We start from the raw sequence: 21,966 nt of genomic DNA on the forward strand, positions 1-21,966 counted from the left end.
TGCTGAGCAGCAACTTTTCTTCTTGTTCGAAGTGAGCACAGTGTGTACATTATCTAATCTTTAGCTTACAAGTAAGTTCATTTATGGATTTGCAACAAGAGAGATTTGCCCATGGTTGAAGTTGGGATTCAAATTAATTTTGACATACCTTGTGGCTATAGTAATTGCTCTTGCTCCTCAGAAGACTCTAAGAATAATAGAAGAATAATAGTTTGAAAAGGTCTCTAGTTGTTTTCTTCTCCATGTGATCTATAGTACTTTTTGCGTGCTATCTTCCTGTATCACTCATAACACATGATAGACAGCTATAATTTTAGTGCTGTGATAGCTTTGCCCAACATGGAAAATATAAGGGTGTCACATCCAGTCTTTAATGACCTGCTTGAATTTCTTCACCTGTTTGTTAGTGAGCAAACACGAATTGCATTTACTTTCACAACTCAAATTTACTTGAACATTTGTGATTTATACCTGAATTCATTTGACCATTGATTTTTTAAAAATTCTTTCATAGTAAGTAACTATGTTATGTATTTTTATGTATAATTATGTATTCTGTAAATTTTTATTTTGTAATTGCTTATTAAACCTGTAATGAATTTCTTGGTCTAAGACTCTATTGGTTTTTTTTTAAAGGAAGAGGTTTTGGTTTGTCTTTTTGTCTTTTTGAGGCTTTCTTGCTCTGTGACTCAGTCTGGCCCAGAATTCACAATCCTCTTGCCTCTGCCTCCCTAGTGTTGAGATTACAGATGGGTATTATAAAAGGAAGTTGTTATTACAAATATAATTTCTTTAATCTTTGATGATTGATATAAAATATTAACAGTCATTAAAATTTAGATCAGTTTCAGCTCTACTATAAATTTAAACAGAATTGGCCTTTAATATCCTGCAATAGAGCAAGTCTCTAGAAGTATTGTCACTTGATGTCTAATGGATACTCCTATTAAATCTTTAGCTTCAACCCATGCTAATGCTGTTAGTGAACTAATTGCCAAAGAGCGTGTTAACCATTGTGATGCAGCAAGATTTCTATTAAAGCTTCATCCAGAAATGTCACAGCATTTCATTATTTCTTTTTACAATAAGTGTGAACTGATAAGGGTAGAGTGGGTAGGGCAACTGGAAGTAATTACTAAGGCTAGTGGCATTTTTGTGGTTTAATAAAGGCAGAAGCTAGTTATTCTGTTTTTATTTAAGTGAAATGATGCCCAAAAGGAGGTTCCTGCAGAGCAGCTGCACTTCTTCAGTGTCACCCCAGTTTACCAAAGACACAACTGTCACAAACAGGACTTTTAAACTTGATATACAGCCACAGAAGGAAGGAGGCTTTTGTTTGGAGTGCATGCTGGAGAACTCCTTTATACAAATCAGCCGGCAGATGACGGACAATGATGAAAATTTGATTCTTTGAAGTCATAATAGTCATTGAAATGTGTGAAATTCTGGTATTGAAAAGAGAGCAGCCAGCAAGACTCTAAATGCTGGGTGGTTGCAGGAAGCTTGCTGGGAGGTTTTTCTGCATTGTGACACCAACTTCCCATTGCTTGTTCCTCACTTCCTTTGTTAAAAAAGAAAAAAGTTGGGTTCATACAAGTGGGGACAGATGATAACCGAATCAGTTTTTATATGGAAAACTAGTATTTTATCATTTAACATTATTAGGGTAATTACATTCCTTAATAATTAAAATAGATTTCCTTTGAACCCAACTGTTTAAAAGTGAGAAGCTTTAAAACTGAACAAATTAGTGTATTGTCTATGTAATAATATGACCTATTAGAACTTAGAGAGATTCGTAACTAATGAGTTGAGATTCTTTAGTGCCAACTTGATGGCTTCTTATATCTTACATGACTTGACTTTTTTTCTGATTCTAGAAAATTTTTAAAAAGAAATTAGTAAAAGACAATATCAACATCTATGTCATTTCTTTTATTAAAAATAGTGTTTTAGAAAGATCACAGGTAATCAGTATTTTAGTACAAATGTAGAAATCCATAGAGAATTCCACTAATTCAGGTTAATTTGTAGATGTTTTATTTGTTTGCTCGTTTGCAAAATATGAGTCACAGGTAGCTCAGCGTGAATTGAGAGAAAAGGGGAATCCCTGAAGACATTCAACATAGGGCTCACAGATCTTTCCAAGTGTTACAGTGTTTGAATGGACTCCTGGAGTTAGCCCACTGCAGTGTGTGTTTGAGAAAAGGTTCTTGTCACTTGCTAATTCTGTTTGCATGAAATGATAGCAACAGAGTGTCAGCGTATTTTACAGGCATAGGAAGTAAGTTTGTCTGGGCTGAGAGTGCACCTGGAGGGACTGGGAATTACAGAGCTCTGTGAGCATTAGGTGTCTCAAGTGTGTGAGCTGCCAAGCCTTTGTATCTTCTGTCCTGCAGCAGCTCAGCTGGGCTGCAGCAGCTCACATCTTCTGCAGGCAACTTGTAAGGGCTTCAAAACTCAGAAGCTCCTCGCTTGACTATCAGCTTAAAATTGGGGGCATGTGCCAATTAGAAAGTGCCAGAATTTGAGGGGACATGAAACAATATAAAGTGTAAGCTTTATTGGTTTAATTTTTTGCCATGCATGCATCACAGAATAGAAGTATGGAAAAATATATATTTCTTATAATCTCATTTTCTGGATGTAAAAGATAATTGAATGTTTCCTTTCATACAGTTGAAAACAAGCCACGTAGCATAATTTTATTCATTAGAAACTTGGTGCAAAATAGAGGCGTTGATCTGGGATTTGGAGAAGATGCCTGCCTATTAATTTTATAGCATGCTTATAATGAGTGTTTATACTTTAATGCAACTATGATGAGGAAATATGATCTTAATCTGGGACTAGAAAGATGGCTCAGCAGCTAAGACTGAGAACTATTCTTCCTGAATGCTCACATTCCAGCATCACATGTAGCTCACAACTTCCTGTAACTCCAGCTCCAGGAGATCCGACCTTCTCTTCTGGACTTTTCCAGCGCCTGCACTCACATCTATCTGCAGACACACACACACATGATTATAAATAGATCTTCTTAGAAAATATATTAGCGTAACAATAGAAAATAGTAAACAGTTAACTAAATGGCAGTTACAAAAGAAGAAATAAACATTGAGGACCTCCTACAGAGCCATGTTACTTCATGCTCTAAGTAGAGGACTGTGCTTTAGAAAGTCACTCCTTAAAATGTTAACATTTGGGCTGGGAATATACCTTAGTAATAGAGTTCTTGCCTAGCCATGTGTGATGCCTTAAGTTCAATTCCCAGCCCCTCCAAAAACAAAAAACAAAAATCTATGTGCATGTGCACTTGTGTGTGTGTGTGTATGTGTGTGTGTGAGTTGAGCACACACATTCTACCATGCTGGAGATTTAGTCTGTCCCTTATAAGTGCTAAGCAAACAGTGCCTCAAAAATAAATAAAAAAGTTATGATTTTATTTAAATTGAACATAACTATTAAAAATTACCAATTAGAGCAAGTGGGGTATCTCAGTTGGGTGAGGTACTTGGACTCAGACTTAATGACTTGAGTTTAAGTCCCAGATCACTCAAATGGAGGGAGAGAGCAAATTCCTGAGAGTAATCCTCTGACCTCCAGAAGTGCGCTGAACCTGCGCTCTCTCTCCTCTCTCTCTCTCTCTCTCTCTCTCTCTCTCTCTCTCTCTCTCTCTCTCTCTCTCTCTCTCTCACACACACACACACACACACACACACACACACACACAAAATTTTAAAGCTACCACATATTATTAATGCTTAAGCTTTCTGTGCTAATTGTACTCATTTTCTTGTCTCCTAGATATAAAGCACTTAGTTGCCTTTTATCCTAGATGTAAGAAAACTTAAAAAAAAAACAAACTAATGTCAGTCAGTGCGCATTGGATTTTCCTGTGTGGCTGAGGAGATGGCTTAAGGGAAAAAGTGCTTTGCGACAACTGTGTGAGCTGGAGTTCAGATCCCTCCACATCAAACTCGGCAGGGTCACTGGAGAGTGGGGGCGCAAGACCCCAGAGCAAGCGAGCTAGCTTAAGTAGCCATGTCAGTGAGTTTCAGTTTTAGTGAAACCGAGAAAACTACCTGACGTGCACACAGGCACTCCACACAGTACACACAAGGAATCCTGTTATCATGTAAACATGTTTCTGCATTATTTTGGTAATTTCTCTAACTATGTAAGCTGTAATAAAATAGCCATGCCTCTTGGTACAGCTAGAAAGATACTGTGCTAAGCAGGGAACTGGGTACTCACTGAATTAACAAAGAATTGTTCTTTTAATCTCAGCACAGATGTGAGCTGTGTTTCCTACTGTAGCTCTTTGGTTCATAGCATTAATAGACACTCTACAAGTGAACAGCCTTCATAGAGGATACATGACACTGAAACAAAACTACATTGATAGAACCGTTTCATTCTCTTTCTTAATTGTAAGCCGTTATTCAAAAGTTTCTATATGAACTTTTCCCCTCCTTTGATGGTCCTGGGAATTGAACTCAGGGCCTCACATATGGGAGGCAAGTGTTCCACCCTATTCCTAATGATTTTAAATATTTTACTTAAAAGAAGATATAAATGGTTGGGGATTGAGATGCTGAATGGGTAAAGTTCTTGGCCTTGAGTTCAGATCTCAGAAGCCATATAAAAGCCAGACATGCCCGCATATACCTATATCCCAGCTCTGGGAAGAAAAAGGAAGAAGGAGCGTTGGGACTTGTTAGCCAGCCAGTATAGCCAACAGGTGAGATTCCAGTTCAGCGAGAGACCCTGTCTCAAAATAAGATGAAGACTTGTGAAATCAATACCGACTCCTACGTTCCCCTGCCGCCCCCCCCCCCCCCCGCAAAACACCAAATAGGAATGATATGATGAACCCTGATATGATTCTGATGGGTTACTATGATAGGGTGACCTACTACTAACTGTAGATTTAAACTCAAACTTATTTCATTATTGTGTGCACTGACTGCTACTATGTTTGGTGAATGTGTTTAATCTAGAACATCAAAATTCTATGCATTCTCCCAGTGAAGCATTTGTTAGTGGATAAATGTATAAAAACTGAAAGAGATTACAGGTGTTTACAGTTGTATTGTCTCTGAAGTTGGGCACCTTTGGCATACCTTCCCACCTTATGGCATACCTTTACAGGATTTTTGTGTTACTCTTTCAGTCATTCACCATAGGGAGAGAAAACACTAAAGCTTTTTTGTTTTGTGTACAGTTTCAGACTTTGCCCAGTGGTGAGCAGTTTGACATAAATACCACTGACTGGGTTTTTTTTTTCTATTTAAAATTTAGTGATTGTGTCTCTTTATTAAAAATTGCATTTATATTTTTACATATTGTATTTATATAAATATATGTATTTCTCTTTTGTCTGATACCAGAAATTTGGGGGAGTTCTGATGGAATCACCAGATGCTATCAGAGATGTCAGAATCCCCCTTAGGTTTGTTAGTCTCATTAATGAAAGAATTCAAGAATCTCAGGGACAGTTTAAGCTAGCCTTTAAAAGAGAAACCCCAGGGCAGCAAGCTGTATACCTTCATAGCAGCCAGGAGGAGGGAAATAGAGAAGAGGTCATGCCATTTGAGTTAAGGCAGCATGGAGGTCAGTCACATGATGGACAAGCAGTCACTTCTCAGTGACAGGAGCTTTAGAGAAAGACTTAAAAATTCCAAAGTACCCCTGGGCATGGTGGCATACACCTTTAATCCCAGCACTCAGGGAGGCTAGTAGCCTAGTCTACAAAGCAAGTTCCAGAACAACCAGGCTACACAGAGAAACCCTTTCTACAAAAACAAATTCAGAGTACCAAAGAAAGCAAACATAGGCTCTGGCAACCATCTAGAAGAGAATAAGGAAAAGTTAGACCTTCCTGAGTTCTCACTCAGAACCTCTTGATGACTCCTTATAGGTACTACACTAGGGGATAGGAATTCTGGAAAGGAAAATTTATCCCTAATAAGCACTAATTACTCCTCCTGTCTCTTTAACTTGACTTAAGGTGAACCCACTCCAGAGGGTTGGTCCCTTGGGCAAGGTGATTGGCTGGTATCATGTGATGTGGGATTCCCCTCTGTATGCTATGAATATGTTTTATTACCACTGGTTAATAAAGAAGCTACTTTGGCCTATAGTAGGGCAGAATATAGGTTCGCAGGAAAACTAAACTGAATGCAGGGAGAAAGAAGGCAGAGTCAGGCAGACTCCATGTATCTGCCAAAAGAGAAGACACCAGAATCTTACCTGTAAGCCACAGCCTCGGGGCAATACACAGATTAATAGAAATGGATTAATTTAAGATGTAAGAGCTAACTAAGAATATGCTTAAACCATTGGCCAAATAGTGTTGTAATTAATATAGTTTCTGTGTGATTATTCGGGTCTGGCGACTGGGAAATGAACTCACAGTCTCCGTTTACAACCATGAAATTAATTCTTAAGGGAGGAGTCAAGGCAGATTTCATTCTTTTGGCTAGAAGGTAACAACTTTCCCTTAATGGGCCTTTTATGCTTCTGTAACATCTGTTACCCCTTATCACAAAGTAAGAATGCAGCATTGTCTACACACTCCTCAGAAATGACCATGGTGCCTTCAGAGGTGGAAGCAGGGGGAAGCTATTGGATACAAGAGAGTCTATCAAAGAAAGGACGAGATAGCATGATGAACTGTTGATAGTTCAGTGCTTAGCCACTTGCTTGGCCTACAGAAGGCCTCAGGTTCAATCTGTACAAAGGAAAGAAAAAAATTTGATAGCCCCTCTTTCACTGTACCCCAAAACTAATTTTCACCTTTACTATTTACAGATAGCACAGTGGAGATTCATAAAATAAAATATCAGGGTAAACAAATGAGAAAACAAGCATATAGAGGTGGGAAGTGGGAAAATGCATCAGTTGCTATGCAGGGGTTCAAAGATGTTTACTTTCTTATTCTTCCTCAGGATATCACCACTTTAACTGGTGTTCCAGAAGAGCACATAAAAACCAGAAAGGTCAGGATCTTTGTTCCTGCTCGCAATAACATGCAGTCTGGAGTAAACAACACAAAGAAATGGAAGTTGGAGTTTGATACCAGAGAGAGATGGGAAAATCCTTTGATGGGTTGGGCATCAACGTGAGTACTCTGAATTTTTTTTTTGGATTTTCTGTTAAAAATAGTAAATTTTTTTTGTAAAGAAAACACTAACTTTTCTTAGAGCTAGTAAGCTTGTGAAAATCCTTTTTAGTACAGTTAGATTTTATTACAACCAAAAACATGGAATTATATATATTCTTTTATATATCTGTAGTCATGTTCATATGTATTTGGGACATAACGATAAACTGCAGAAGTACTATTTTTGGATCCTGTTATAAGACAACATTCATAAATGATATGAATACTAGTTGAAAATACTCTGGGAGTGATAGCAATAGTTTGGTGACACTAAGTGGTCTTTGTTTTGGTTTGGTTTTTAGTTTGTTGAAGCAAGCTCTCACTGTGTAGCTCTGGTCAGCCCAGAACTTGCTATAGACCAGATGGGCCTCGGTGTTGTGGCCGTGCTACCATCTATTTCCTTAGTGTGCCATCATGCCCAGCTTCGATTTATTTTTAAATTCAAATAATATTCCTGCATAACATTTATTTTGTTTATTAGAAGTATCGAACAGAAATCAGAAATTAGATAATTTTGAGGGATACCTGTAATTTCCTGAGATTTTAGGATTAAGATTATAAATTAATTATAAAGTAATTTTTAGAACATAGTGGAATAAATTTTAGAAGACATCTTTTTCTGTTGCTGTATTCTGGAAACTTTTTATTAGATATTCTTCAATATTAAAGTTTTTATAGAATTATATTGAGCAAATTATATAAAACATAGTTTCCAAGAGTTGGTATCTTATATTTTATATTTCATGGAGTCTTTTGTAAATCCTATTTTTTCAGTGGAAATTTAGAAGATAATTCTTTATCCATACCTACTGGTTAGAATCTTATAATCATTCTTTTGAGTTCTGTGAGATTTTAGTGTGTTCATCTGTTTCTGGGATTCATATACAAATGCATCTCCAGCAATAACAGATCCTGGTTCAGCATTGATACCTTTTATATTCTAGGTTGTTATTGATGAAAACACTTTAGATAAGTGGCCAATACATATAATACCTGAGTTTTGAAGAATGGGGCAAAAGATAAGGAGTTTGAAACCAGCCTGGGTTAAAACAATGAGACACTATGAAAAAGGAAAAAAAGGAGTTGGGGTGAGGAAGGGAAAGAGAAAAGAAAAGGTTAAATTTTGTAAAATTTACACACAGACACACACACACACAGATGTATTTATACCATCATAACATGAATGACTGAGGCATCAATAGCAAGATTAATAATAGACTAAACATACAATGTATATACACTTTATATGAAACAGTCTTCAAATAAAGACCTAAAGAGAGAGAATCCTGTGTATTTTTATGCTTTGATTTGATGATGTATAGACAGTTGTGTAAAGGTATGCCTAGACTAAGGAGCTGTGATCTAATTAATGGTAGTAACTCAGCTTTCTTTAAGTTTTCATCTGTAGCCCGTGTCTTCAGGGATACATTCCTTTTCTCTAGATATAACAGTCACCTCTAGAACGAATATTTCATAATGACGTCAGAGGAAGGTCAGAAACTTCTAATAAATACAGCCTGCTTCAGGATAGAAGGGCAAGAAAGGGCCAGAGAGACCTGACTGCTGCTAAAGCATTTTCTCAAATGCCAGATATCACACTTTGTGTAGTGTCTTAAGCCTCATCATTTGGTTTAATAAGTACATTTCACTTTGCTCTGCTTCTGCAAATACCCTCCAGTTGTCATCATCATAGCTTTCCATCTAGAAATTTCACACTTTGATTCTGAAATTCTGATTACTTAATTAATATATGGTTTGGAAATTACACACACTCTCCATGCATTAGGAGGTAAAGTTTTTTTCAGAATACAGTTTCCTCAAAAGTGTATCTTTCAAATAAGAGAGCTTTTATATAGTTGCTTTGTCTACACTGTTGTTTTGCATCTTAAATATTTTTTAAAAATTGATTCTCTTTGCTGTCATATTAAGAAGTAACCAAAATTAGCTTGAAAAATGTATGAAGAACCATGACTGATTTGTTTTACCAAAGCAGGAACTGTCACATTTGCTGATATCAGAATCATTAGTTTTTCAATGTTTAGCTTCTCTTTTTTGCGGGGGGGGGGAAGGTAGGGGGTGTCAACGCTGGCTGTCCTTGAACTTGCTTTGTAGAGCATGCTGGCCTCGAACTCACAGAGATCCGCCTGCCTCTGACTCCCAGGTGCTGGGATTAAGGGCATATACCACCACTGTCCAACAAATGTTTGTCTTCTTAATAACAAAAAAAAATAGTACATAAAATTATTGTTATACAGTGAGTTTTGACTTCTTTTGTGACATATTTTAAACCTTTTTGTAAAACTGTTGATATTGGAAGGTGAACTTTTTGTACTTATAAGTTTATTATTTACAAAATTTTCATCTTGGGTTGCAGAGATGGCACAGTGGTTAAGAAATCTTTAAGAAGATCCAAGTTTGATTCACACTGTGTGAGTCACACTTTGTAACTCCAGCTCCAGGGTAGTCTGACACCTCTGACTTTTATGGGCATCTGCTTTCATGTGCACATACCTCCATATGGACACACATGCATACACATAATAATAAAACTAAATCCTAAAATTTTGTATCTCAAATTAATGGCTTCACTATAATTTTGGTTCTCAAATCTACCTATATGTTATCATTATATATCTAATATTAGCATGTTGAGTGTAGGAAAATACTTAAAGCCTAGTTTTATATATGTCTGTAGGTTTATAGTTGTGTGCAGATGTGGTACCGGGATCAACTCTACAACTTTATGCATGCTGGGTAAATATTCTACATCAAATCCACGTCTTCAGCTTAAAATTTTCATTTTGATGAGAGAACTACTTTAACAGGAAGAAGAAAGTATCTATTGAATTGAATTAATTTTTAGTACTGATAGGCCATTCTTGAATATGTTGAAAGAGAAACAACCGTAGATCTTATACCTAAAAGACTTCTTTTTCTAAAGACCCAAAATTTTGCCATGTATGTGACCTAGATTTGATGAATTTCCCACCTAGTAAATTGGCCTTTGGTTTGAATCTGCCATATGACGTAACATGGAGGATTAACAGGGACCTAGTTCCAATGGGGAAGAAATTTTACACTTAAAAGCTCAAGGAACTTGACATAGCACCTAGAAAGAGAATCTTTGTGTTTGTTTGGAGATTCTTTTCCTGACTTGCAATTAATGCACAAACAGAAAAGACGCTGATTCCTAAAGTAGAGCAGTGCTAACAGAAAGGGCAGTTCTGCAGTTCTGATAGTGTCACAACAGAAGCTTCATCCCAGATCATCTGTCTGCCTGCCTGTCTGTCTGTCTATCTATCTATCTATCTATCTATCTATCTATCTATCTATCTATCTATCTATCTATCTATCTATCTATATCTGCTTGATCCAGTGGAGGCATATAAGGAGGTTGCTGTGGAAGTAAGCTAATGAACATAGTTTTGGTTTTAAATGTAGTTTTCATTGTTACCTATTTGTACTATTTTATTTAAAAAAATAATTTTTGAAAGCCTACTTTCTAACAATAAGTGTTCCTTGATGTTTGTCTTTAAGATTTTAAAATTCTCATTTTTAAATACTGTATTGACATTTTATATCTGAATGGCAAGCTTCTTATGCTCTTTTAATTACCTGAGTCTTTTAAATGTTAGAACTCAAAGGTAAAAGATTTATCTTTATGTAAACTTGAAAAGTATTATAAAATATAAAAATCATCACAAGTTTGACCCAGGGTTTTTCCAGTATAAATCTTCTTAAACCAACAGAGAAGCATAGTGGGGCCAAAATAAACATTCCTTGTCATTTAATAGTACAGCTAGTTGGATATTAAACTCATAGATTTCTTTCTTTTTTGATACTTACTTAATGTGTGCATGTGTATGAATGTGAGATCAGGTCATCACGTTTGGCAGCAAGCACCCTCAACTACTGAGCCATCTCATCAGAGAAGTATCAACTTGTCATTTAGTTTCTAGAAACAAGTATTTTGTTTCATGTCACATGGGCATGGAAGGCCCTCTCATTTAAGCAGAGGTATTCATGAATTTTGATGTTGTTAATTCTTTTGTTGCCTCATTATCCACATAGTATGCTTGACCTTCAACCCATAATAACATAATAATGTGCACATGAGCACATGATTCGTAGGCTTGTCATTAGTCCTTTGGCTTATCAGTTAGTAAATAGTATTGTCTGTGCCATCTTTTCCTTTAGCACTGTTTGACTTCATTACTTTTAAAGTTTGTTTGAATTATTTGGATCAGTTTTGTAAATTCTTTAAGTATGGCCTACTTCTCTTTATTGGCTTTTGTGAACAAGTAAATGAGTGTTTGTAGTTGTAGATGGTAGTAATCTGGATACAGAGAATTATTGGCTAGTCCTCTCCTGCCTTCTATCCATCCACTATTGTGCACATACTTACTATCTCCACAGAAGAGAACTCAGTCAATATAGAATGTATTTTTGTGGATTTTTTTCAGTGTTTATAGGCATATATGTGGCTTTATAGGTCTCCTGGTCAGATTTGATAGCACTCGTTTCAGGATTGGGAAACTGATTGATGACATGTTCACACACAGAAGAAGCTGATAGATTAACACAAGGTAGAGTGAGGTCATAAACCTTCAAAGTCTGCCCTAGTGTCCTGCTTCCTCCAGAGGCTTCTACTCCTAAGGGTTCCCTAGTCTCCCCACACATGGCACCAGCTGGTGACCAGAGATGCAAATATGTGAGTCTGTGGACGGGCATCTCTCGGCCAGACCTCTGCACTTAGCATTCTTTTCTTGTCAGAGGTCATTGAAGAAAAACTCTCAGTACAAGAAGGCTTTGTAGATAATTTATGGAGTTATAACTCCGTTAAGTCAATACTTGTTAGATATTTATGATAATTTTCATACATTTATGTTAAAATTCTAAATGTCTACAAAATGACTCTTTTAAAAAACACCATAAAGAACAAGGAAATGTATTAATATATCCACATTGAGAAACAGCATGTCTAATATCCTAGAAGTGTTTAGCCTATTTTTGTATTTATTTTATACAATAATGTTCTGTGACTGGTGTTTTTGAACAACGTTGTATTTACAGGATGCATCCATGTTAGTGCCAAAGCAACACTTTGGTTTCAGTTGGACTTTTTACATGTAATCTGAAGTGAAGAATCCCATTTGGATCTTTTAATGAATGTGTGACTTCCTGATATTTTACTTAACCTTTAAAACAATAGGCATTGATTTATAATCAAATTAGTTTATATCGTGGAGTATTAGTAATACACTAATTCTGATCCTTACTCGTCTTGAATTTATTTATTTATTTATTTATTTATTTATTAAGGATTTCTGCCTCCCCCCCTCATCCGCCTCCCATTTCCCTCCCCCTCCCCCGATCAAGTCACCCTCCCTCATCTGCTCGAAGAGCAATCTGGGTTCCCTGACCTGTGGGAAGCCCAAAGACCGCCCACCTCTATCCAGGTCTCCAAAGGTGAGCATCCAAACTGCCTAGGCTCCCCCAAAGCCAGTACGTGCAGTAGGATCAAAAACCCACTGCGATTGTTCCTGAGTTCTCAGTATTCCTCATTGTCCTCTATGTTCAGCTAGTCCGGATTTATCCCATGCTTTTTCAGACCCAGGCCAGCTGGCCTTGGTGAGTTCCCGATAGAACATCCCCATTGTCTCAGTGTGTGGGTGCACCTCTCGCGGTACTTTCAGGGATCATTTCTATAGTTCGTTACTTGTCTTGAATTAATGACAGCACCTCTGTAGAGTTTTGTTCTGATAGATAGTCATATTCACTGGAACCAGTGAAGGATTGATTTTTTGTTTGTTTGTTTGTTTTTTGTTTTGTTAGCCTTGCCTTATGGGGGCATGGCTTAGTTCTGAAACTCACTATTTTAGGTTTAAAAGACATAGTCTTTCTGGCATTCCAGTGGAGAGTACAAAGTGCTCACAAGTCCTGACTTGTTTTAGCCTAAAGTGGACAGCTGCTGAAATCGCTATTCAGTTTTTTCTCAGTCTTCCCAGACCTGTCCATTCATACACAGTACAAAAGTTTACTGCTCTATAGATTTCCCGCTTCACAGATTTCACCCCGTGTGTCCAGATGCTCTGCTAGTTGGACTGTACTTGATCTTCAAATTTCTTGTGTTGACAAGCTATGTCTTTTTGTTTGACTTCTCTTTGTTCCTATCTGTCTAAACTAGAGAATTCCTAAGGGCAACTGTGAAACTGTGAAACTAAATTCCTATATAGTTTGTTTTCAGAGAGGGAAGAATTCTCTCCAGTTATTTCTGCTTCTGGTCTCTCTCTTGAAGTTCTACTAATAAAAACTCAGAGAGAGAAATTGGAGTTCAACCTGAAGATCCAAAAAGCAAAACAGCCAGCCAGTGGTTGGCTCTTACCTCTACCTCAGTCCGAAATGGTGATTCTGCCTCCAGGAATCTCAGAATGAGATGTGTCTGAAAGCTGTCTCCTCCTGTTTTATACTCCTCTCTAGGGCTGGGATTAAAGGTGTGTACCACTGGGATTAAAAGCATACACCACCCGGTTTCTGTGGCAACTACTGTGGCTTCTGGGATTAAAGGTGTGCGTACCACTGCCTGGTATGTAAAACTGACCAGTGGAGCTGTTTTTTTACTCTCTGATCATCAGGCAATCTTTATTTATTAAAATACAAATGAAATGCCACTACACTCTGTCATCCATTTTTTCTGTTGAGAGTTTATAATTGCTATGCATGTATTTATTTGTTAGTCAGGTACACTTACTAAGATACAGATTTCTTTATCATTACTGACTTGGAACCTCAGTAGTTGAGAATTGAGCAAATAGAGTATAAAAGTAAAAATAGAAATATAAAGATTGAAAGACACAGGGTATAAGAGATTTCATGGAAAAGATTTGTACTCAAACTGAGCCATGAAATGACTGCAGTGGATTTCCACATGTAGAGATGCTAGGAGAGTATTCTCAATGGAAGAAACAACTGCACTGTTGGGCAGGTGCAGGCTGTGTTCATAGAAACAAGTCTAATTTGACCAGTTGGTTACTTATGAGGGGATAATTTAAAATATCTGGAAAGTCTTCTGACCATACTATACAGGGGCTTAAATGGTAAGGAGGTGGAAACCACCACAGTGGATGATAGAAACTGTTTGGAGTTTTGGCTTGGCACTAGATTTGGGAAATAAATAATTGGAAGATAAATGTGGTAACATGTTAAATTGTGGGGTGGAATCAAATAAAGGAGACAGAAAGATTAAGATCTTGGTAGCAATAGTACCTAGAAAGAATTATAAAATATAAGACATGAAGGAGGAGAATGACAAACCAGCTGGAAGAATGAGTGCTTGTTAACAGTTTTACCATTTAACCTACGTGTAGTTCTTTATACAGCAGGTAACTAAAAAGCTCTGACACCTTTGGAGGAAATGGATCTGTTCTCTTGATTTCTGAGGTCTCTCTCCCTCTCCCTCTCTCTACTTCTCTCTCCCTCTCACAAGCACACACACACACATACACACACACACACTATTCTGAATGAAGCCAGTGTGTATGTTGAAACTCTTCAAATCACTTGGTCATATTTATATCATCACTTCTGAAGATTACTAGTTTATTTAACTATCAATTGTGAAACCACATATACCTTGGAAAGTAGTATCACTACAAAAACATCATTCGATTTTAGAACTAATATAACTAGTCAAAAGAAGGGAATTTAGTATAGGAATCCAGGCTTATAGGGATCATAGGATTCCCAGAAAAGCCCACAGTTTATGACCAGAACTTCATCAGCAGCCTGTGGGGCTTCAGATCAGGGAGAGCTACTTGAGCTCTCTGCTTATGTCATATCTTTCAGATGTCCAGGTTGCCCAGAGTATTTCTCCTTTTTCTTCTCAAGATAGGGGGCATAGAGTGCAGGCTAGTCTTGATTTTCCATCCCAGAGTATTGCAATTACAGGTATCTGCCTCCCATATTTAGTTTTATTCAGTTCTAGGGATTAACCTAGGGTTTCTTGCATCTAGTCAAGAACTGTACCAGCTAAGCTATGTTCCTAGCCCCCCACTTCCATAGTTTTGAGTAAGTTTCCAGAGAATGTCATATTCATCTGAGAGATTTACATTAAACATTTATAGCAAACATAGTTATACTTTTATAAACATCAATATAAGGGATGTCAAGTCTCAGAATGTTTGTTCTTATTTTATAGACCTTTCCCTTAAAAGAACATTATTAGTAATGAAGTTTTGTTGAGAGAAGGTTCAGTTTTCAGGATTTGTATTATGTGGATGCTTCTTAACTACAATGGGGTTACTGTCCCAGCAAACCCATTATAAATAGAAAGCATCTTGAGTTGAAAATGTTTCCTACTACTAACCTATTGGACATAGTAGTTTAGTGATGCAGTTGTTTACACTGTGGCCCAACATGGCTAACTGTTTCATTGCTGTTGCTCATCATTCAGGTGAACATTTAAAATGTGAAAAATAGTTCCTTGGGCCCAATGGTCTGACTCACTGGGTAAAATCAACTCCTGTAAGTGGTCCTGTGACCTCCACATGTACTGTACATTCACAATGTACAGACATGAATACAAACTCAAATACTTTTAAAAGATAAATATTTTCTGTTGTTATATATTGCTCTGTCACCATCCTAAAGTTGAAAATCTTAGGTAAAATTATCATAAACTAGGGGCTGTCTGTGCTGGCAATTCTACTCGGCAGTAAATTTCTTGATATTGAAGTTTCTAAGGTCAGTTTGGAAATCTTCTGGGGTTTTTTAATTCAAAACTTTGCACTGCCCTTTTAATAGAGTTTAGTAGACCTTAGTAAAGAGAACTTAAATGTTTTTGAAATTATGGTTTTTATTATTAGATAATGCATACTAGAAAAATCAGACTTAATACAGGAATAAAGTATTTTTCAGAGATTATTACAAATAAAATATTGTCATAATTGTCTTGATATTAAACCAACTGTCTATTTTCTAAACACTGCATTTAAAACTTTGATTGTCTTACAGCCAAGGCTTACTATTAAATCATGGGCATTCTTTTTTCTAGGGCTGATCCCCTCTCCAACATGGTTTTAACCTTTAGTACCAAAGAAGCCGCAATTGCCTTTGCAGAAAAAAATGGTAAGTAAGATTCCTTTCTTTCTAAATCAAGATAAAATTTTTGTGTTTTTAACCTTGAAACCATTTAAGAATTTGAAGTGTGGACATATACTTAGCTGGTCATTCACTCTCCAGCAAGCCAGAGTTTGATCCTTGACGCTCACATGATAGAAACAGAGAACTCTCCCAGTTGTGCTTTGACATCCATGTGCATGCTTCAGTGTATGTTTGCACACATGCACACACACAATAAATAAATGTGAAGAAAACATTCTTTAAGTAAATGAAATTTGACCTGAAAAAAAAAATCTTTCTGTATATCTAACCCAGTGGTTTTTAGGTTTGTTTCTACATCAAAAATTCTCTCTGCGCTGATGATTAAATCTAAAATGGAATGTCCAGTGTTACATGAAAGATCAATTTACATTGAAATAAAGACAGAGAATAAGATCATTGGCTAACACCTTGTTTTTGGATCTTCCTGAAAACATCCCTAATATTTAGTTAATTAAGCTCTGATTGCATATATCATGAGGTGGTCTGTTCCAGTTGTGACATTTCACTGTAACAGGCTTTCTTCTTTTGACCTAAAATCTAATGTCTGTTATTCTACCTGATAGCCTTTTAATTACTTGAAGGGAATTACCTGCTCTCATATTCATTCTAAACTTTCCTTTAAGCTTAAATGATTACATTTGCTGCTTTAGTAGATATGACAGGTCTAATACCAAACATAATTTCAACAGTACATTACATTTATGCAGCATAATAATATATTGAAACTTTTGGAAAAGCAATAATACATATTAGTTTGTGGTGATCTTGCTGTAAACAAAATTTTTAAATTATTATCAAAAATAATTTTCTATTAGTAAGTCTGTAATATACTGTACTGAAAAGGAGGCATTACGGTCATATTAATCTATATGCTATTCCATTTATGAAATTATGTGTTAAATTTCATAGTGGCCTTAATGTGTTTTCATAGTTAAGAGTACTTGTAATGAACTGGTTAGAATAGTCTCTCAGGAATGACTGCTCTTCCAGATAACCCAGCTTCTATTCCCAGCACCCACATGGTGGCTCATAGCTATCTGTAACTCATGCATGTAGTGTTCAGATACACACACACACACACACACAGGCAATACACATAAAATAAAAATAGTATGTATGAAATAGAACTGTCAGGTGTTCACCTGAAATGTTGTAAGTAATTGGTAATGTCTGTCTCTGACCCATACCTCCCTCTGTAGTAATATGGGCGGCGGCAGGGTTGCGTCCCCAAAACCCCAGCTGCCTGCCCGGCTAGCTTATGCCCCGAAATAATTACACGGAAACTGTATTCTTTTAAACACTGCTTGACCCATCTCTATCTAGCCTCTTCTAGGCTAACTCTCGCACCTGGACTAGCCCATTTCTTATCATCTGTGTAGCGCCCCTAGGTGCGCTTACCGGGAAGATTCTAGCCTAAGTCCATCCTGGGTCGGAGCTTCATAGCGTGCGTCTTCCCTGGAGCAGGTAGCATGGCGTCTCTCCTGCGTCTGCTCCGGAGAGCAGAGCTGTGGAGTCTGACCTCACTTCCTCTTCCTCCCGGCATTCTGTTCTGTTTACTCCACCCACCTAAGGGTGGGCCTATCCAATGGGCCTAGCAGTTTCTTTATTGCTTAGCCAATGAAATCAACAGATTGATATATGACACTCCCACATCATCCCTCCCTGCATCTGGCATCCTTGCAGTTTGTGTCTTTTACACTTAAATGCAATACTTATATCTGTAACTGAATGAATGTATTGGATTTGACAGTGCATATGTTGTGTGACTTTTCTTGGGGAAAATGTCAGCCAGTGACTATTCCCCCAGATTAGGCACCATCAACAGACCAAAGAAGCTATTCCCCCTGAATCTCCCTTAGTGTACATTCAGTGGGTGGACATTCCCCCAGATTAGGCACCATCAACAGACCAAAGAAGCTATTCCCCCTGAATCTCCCTTAGTGTACATTCAAGGTAGCTGAATGACTAGAAGGCCTCCCCCATCCTGGGTGCCTCCTGCCCGGTTTGTAGGCAGCTCCACTGAAGACTCCTCTCCCCAGTAACTGTTTATTGCTTCTGTAACTGCAGTGAGAGGCCCATGAGTCTTATAACTTTCTGAGCTTCCTGTTTCCTTGACTTCCTGAGCTTCTTTCCTCCTTCACAATGGAACAATTGAATTTGAAGGAAATAGCTAGACAACATGTTAGGAAATCTCCTAATTTTAATATAGAAAGATATTTAAGTTCTAGTTGTGCCATTTGGATTTCAATCTGTATTTGTTATCCTTTCAATTAAAAGATAATATATACACCTTAAGTACATTATTAGTATAAGGTATTATATGTGAAAAATTTGTGTTATCTAATGTATTTGAAGTACAAATCTGAAAGCACTATAAATGTTTTCTAGACTATTTGTTTTACTTCCTCATTTAGCACTACATAGCCTATAATTAAAAGTCTAAAGTCAGGATTTGGGGTACACAGGATAATGGCAGGGCATATACTGAGCATTCCCTGGGTCCACAACCAAACTAACTGTATCTGAGTCCATGGCTGGTCATTGTGACTTTGTATTTCTGTTTCTGTACATATAATGAGAATTGCTGTGAGGATTAAATGAGTTGATAAATAGCAAGTAATTAGATAGGAGCTGACACATTATGTATAAATATATCTTAGGTTGTTAGTAATAGACCAAAAACTTTTCTTCAGAAAGGTTTCTTAAGTGTGCTCTCCTTGGACACTTTTTGGCCAAGTTTTAAATTTCTTTAGATGTGAAATTGTTGTCAGCACAACCATATTACTGCTTTGTTTCAAGATAGCATTTCTGTATTTTAATTAAACAGTTCTATTAATGTTTTCCATCCTTTCAGCCTTCTATACTTCATGTCTCACACCTTGCAAATTACTCATCTGGGGTTTGTATCATGACTTCAATAACAGGAAATCTAATTAAACTGTTAAATCCCTAGCTAGCCTTTCTCTAAGCGGTCACAAGGCGTATATAACTACGGTTGCTATGTGAATTGCAGGTGTGAAGTAGAAACTGCTGCTATTGAAATCAGGTGATTCTCTAATTTGATTTACCTCCCCAGGAAAGAAAGTCGAGTATCAAAGTCAGTAGGAAATGTAACTTGGGAAAGGTCAGCAGAGAGTGACTGAGAAAACTGCACTCAGAGTGGAGGAAGTCTCAGTCTGCAGCAGTGCAGACGTCAGAGCCACTGCAGCGCTTTCACCAGGCCTGACACATACTGACATCCTGTTCCCAGGGAAATTAGGGCTTTCTCTGTAGGCTCAAAAATGTAAAGCTTTGTTGGTTTTCAGGATAATGCCATTCCTTATATTCAGTGTGGTACTTGTGATCTGTTATGTGTCTTTAACAGTTAGCATTATGCATCTTTAAGTAGGGAAGTCCTACTTTTTTCAGGTATAGTGGAAGCAAGGTGCCTTAGTCACTGCATGACCCAAGGCAAACACGTACAAAAGAAAGCATTTAAATTGGGGGATACTTACCGTTTAAGAGGTTTAGCCCATTGTCATCATGGCAGGAGCATGGCAGCAGGCAGGTTTGGTACTGGAGAAATAGCTGAGAGTTAACATCTTTTTTTTTTTTATTGAGAAAAGGAAAAAAAAAGTTTCAGCCTCCTCCCAGCCTCCCATTTCCCTCCCCCTCCTCCCACCCTTCTTCCCCTACCCCCACTCCTCTCCCCCTCCCTCTCCAGTCCAAAGAGCAGTCAGGGTTCCCCGCCCTGTGGAAAGTCCAAGGTCCTCCCCCCTCCATCCATGTCTAGGAAGGTGAACATCCAAACCGGCTAGGCTCCCACAAAGCCAGCACATTGCGTAGGATCAAAACCCCGTGCCATTGTCCTTGGCTTCTCATCAGCCCTCATTGCTCGCCATGTTCAGAGAGTCTGGCTTTATCCCATGCTTTTTTAGTCATAGTCCAGCTGGCCTTGGTGAGCTCCCAATAGATCAGCCCCACTGTCTCAGTGGGTGGGTGCACCCCTCGTGGTCCCGACTTCTTTGCTTATGTTCTCCCTCCTTCCGCTCCTCATTGGGACCTTGGGAGCTCAGTCCAGTGCTCCAGTGTGGGTCTCTGTCTCTATCTCCATCCATCACCAGATGAAGGTTCTATGGTGATATGCAAGATATTCGTCAGTATTGCTATAGGATAGGGTCATTTCAGGTTCCCTATCCTCAGCTGCCCAAGGAACTAACTGGGGACATCGCCTTGGGCTCCTGGGAGCCACTCTAGGTTCAAGTCTCTTGCCAACCCTAAGGTGGCTCCCTTAACTAAGAATTGTGCTTCCGTGCTCCCCTATCCATCCTTCCTATATCCCAATCATCCTGTTTCCCCAAGTTCCCCCCATCCTCCCCTTCTCACTTTTCTCTCCCCATCTCCCCTTACCCCCATCCCACCCCACCCCCAAGATCCCAATTTTCTCCCCAGCAATTTTGTCTACTTCCCATAGCCAAGAGGATAACTATATGTTTTTCCTTGGGTTCACCTTCTTATTTAGCTTCTTTAGGTTCACCAATTGTAGACTCTGTGACCCTTATTTATGGCTAGAAACCAATTATGAGTGAGTACATCCCATGTTCATCTTTTTGGGTCTGGGTTACCTCACTCAGGATGGTGTTTTCTATTTCCATCCATTCGCATGCAAAATTCGAGAAATCATTGTTTTTTACCGCTGAGTAGTACTCTAATGTGTATATATTCCACACTTTCTTCATCCATTCTTCCATTGAAGGACATCTAGGTTGTTTCCAGGTTCTGGCTATTACAAATAATACTGCTATGAACATAGTTGAACAAATGCTTTTGTCATATGATAGGGCATCTCTTGGGTATATTCCCAAGAGTGGTATTGCTGGGTCTAGGGGTAGGTTGATCCCGAATTTCCTGAGAAACCGAAACACTGATTTCCAAAGTGGTTGCACAAGATTGCATTCCCACCAGCAATGGATGAGGGTACCGCTTCCTCCACAGCCTCTCCAGCAAAGGCAAAATCATTGGTGATTTTGATTTTAGCCATTCTGACAGGTGTAAGATGATATCTCAAAGTTGTTTTGATTTGCATTTCCCTGATTGCTAAGGAGGTTGAGCATGACCTTAAGTGTCTTTTGGCCATTTGAACTTCTGTTGAGAATTCTCTGTTCAGTTCAGTGCCCCATTTTTTAATTGGGTTAATTAGCATTTTAAAGTCTAGTTTCTTGAGTTCTCTATATATTTTGGAGATCAGACCTTTGTTGCGGGGTTGGTGAAGATCCTCATCTTGATCTGCAGACAGAGAAAGAGCTGGGGCCTAGCATGGGCTTTGAAACCTCAAATCCCACCCCCAGTGACACACTTCCTCTAACAAGGTCACACTTCCTTATCCTTCTAATCCTATCAACGTTCTACTTTTTGGTGACTGAGCATTCAAGTATATGAGCCCATACTGCCATTCTTATTCAAATTACTGTTTCTTTAATAATCAGATATGAACTAACCCAGACGAAAATACAAACCCATTAAGACCACGCTGCTTTAGCAACTGTAGAAAGAAGCTGGGTTTGTTTTCTTTTTTCCACACATCTGGTTCTGGTAGCAAGTGGTATGCAGCCTGGGCAGTTAGTCAGCTGTGGGCATTGGATCACCTCACACAGGAA

The 21,966-nt window shown here is 38.0% G+C and overlaps 1 protein-coding gene across 1 annotated transcript in view; it reads left to right on the forward strand.

The window, feature by feature from the left end:
• The window catches only part of Ndufs4 (NADH:ubiquinone oxidoreductase subunit S4), a 107,240-nt gene that overhangs the window by 57,964 nt on the left and 27,310 nt on the right, over window positions 1-21,966 (forward strand). The window contains exons 3-4 of the mRNA XM_075976039.1: window positions 6,954-7,126; window positions 16,221-16,294. Of these exons, the coding sequence (XP_075832154.1) occupies window positions 6,954-7,126; window positions 16,221-16,294 (247 nt within the window). The remainder of the gene's footprint in view (window positions 1-6,953; window positions 7,127-16,220; window positions 16,295-21,966) is intronic.

Source organism: Microtus pennsylvanicus, chromosome 6, assembly GCF_037038515.1.
Source record: "Microtus pennsylvanicus isolate mMicPen1 chromosome 6, mMicPen1.hap1, whole genome shotgun sequence".
Taxonomy (NCBI): Eukaryota; Metazoa; Chordata; class Mammalia; order Rodentia; family Cricetidae; genus Microtus; species Microtus pennsylvanicus.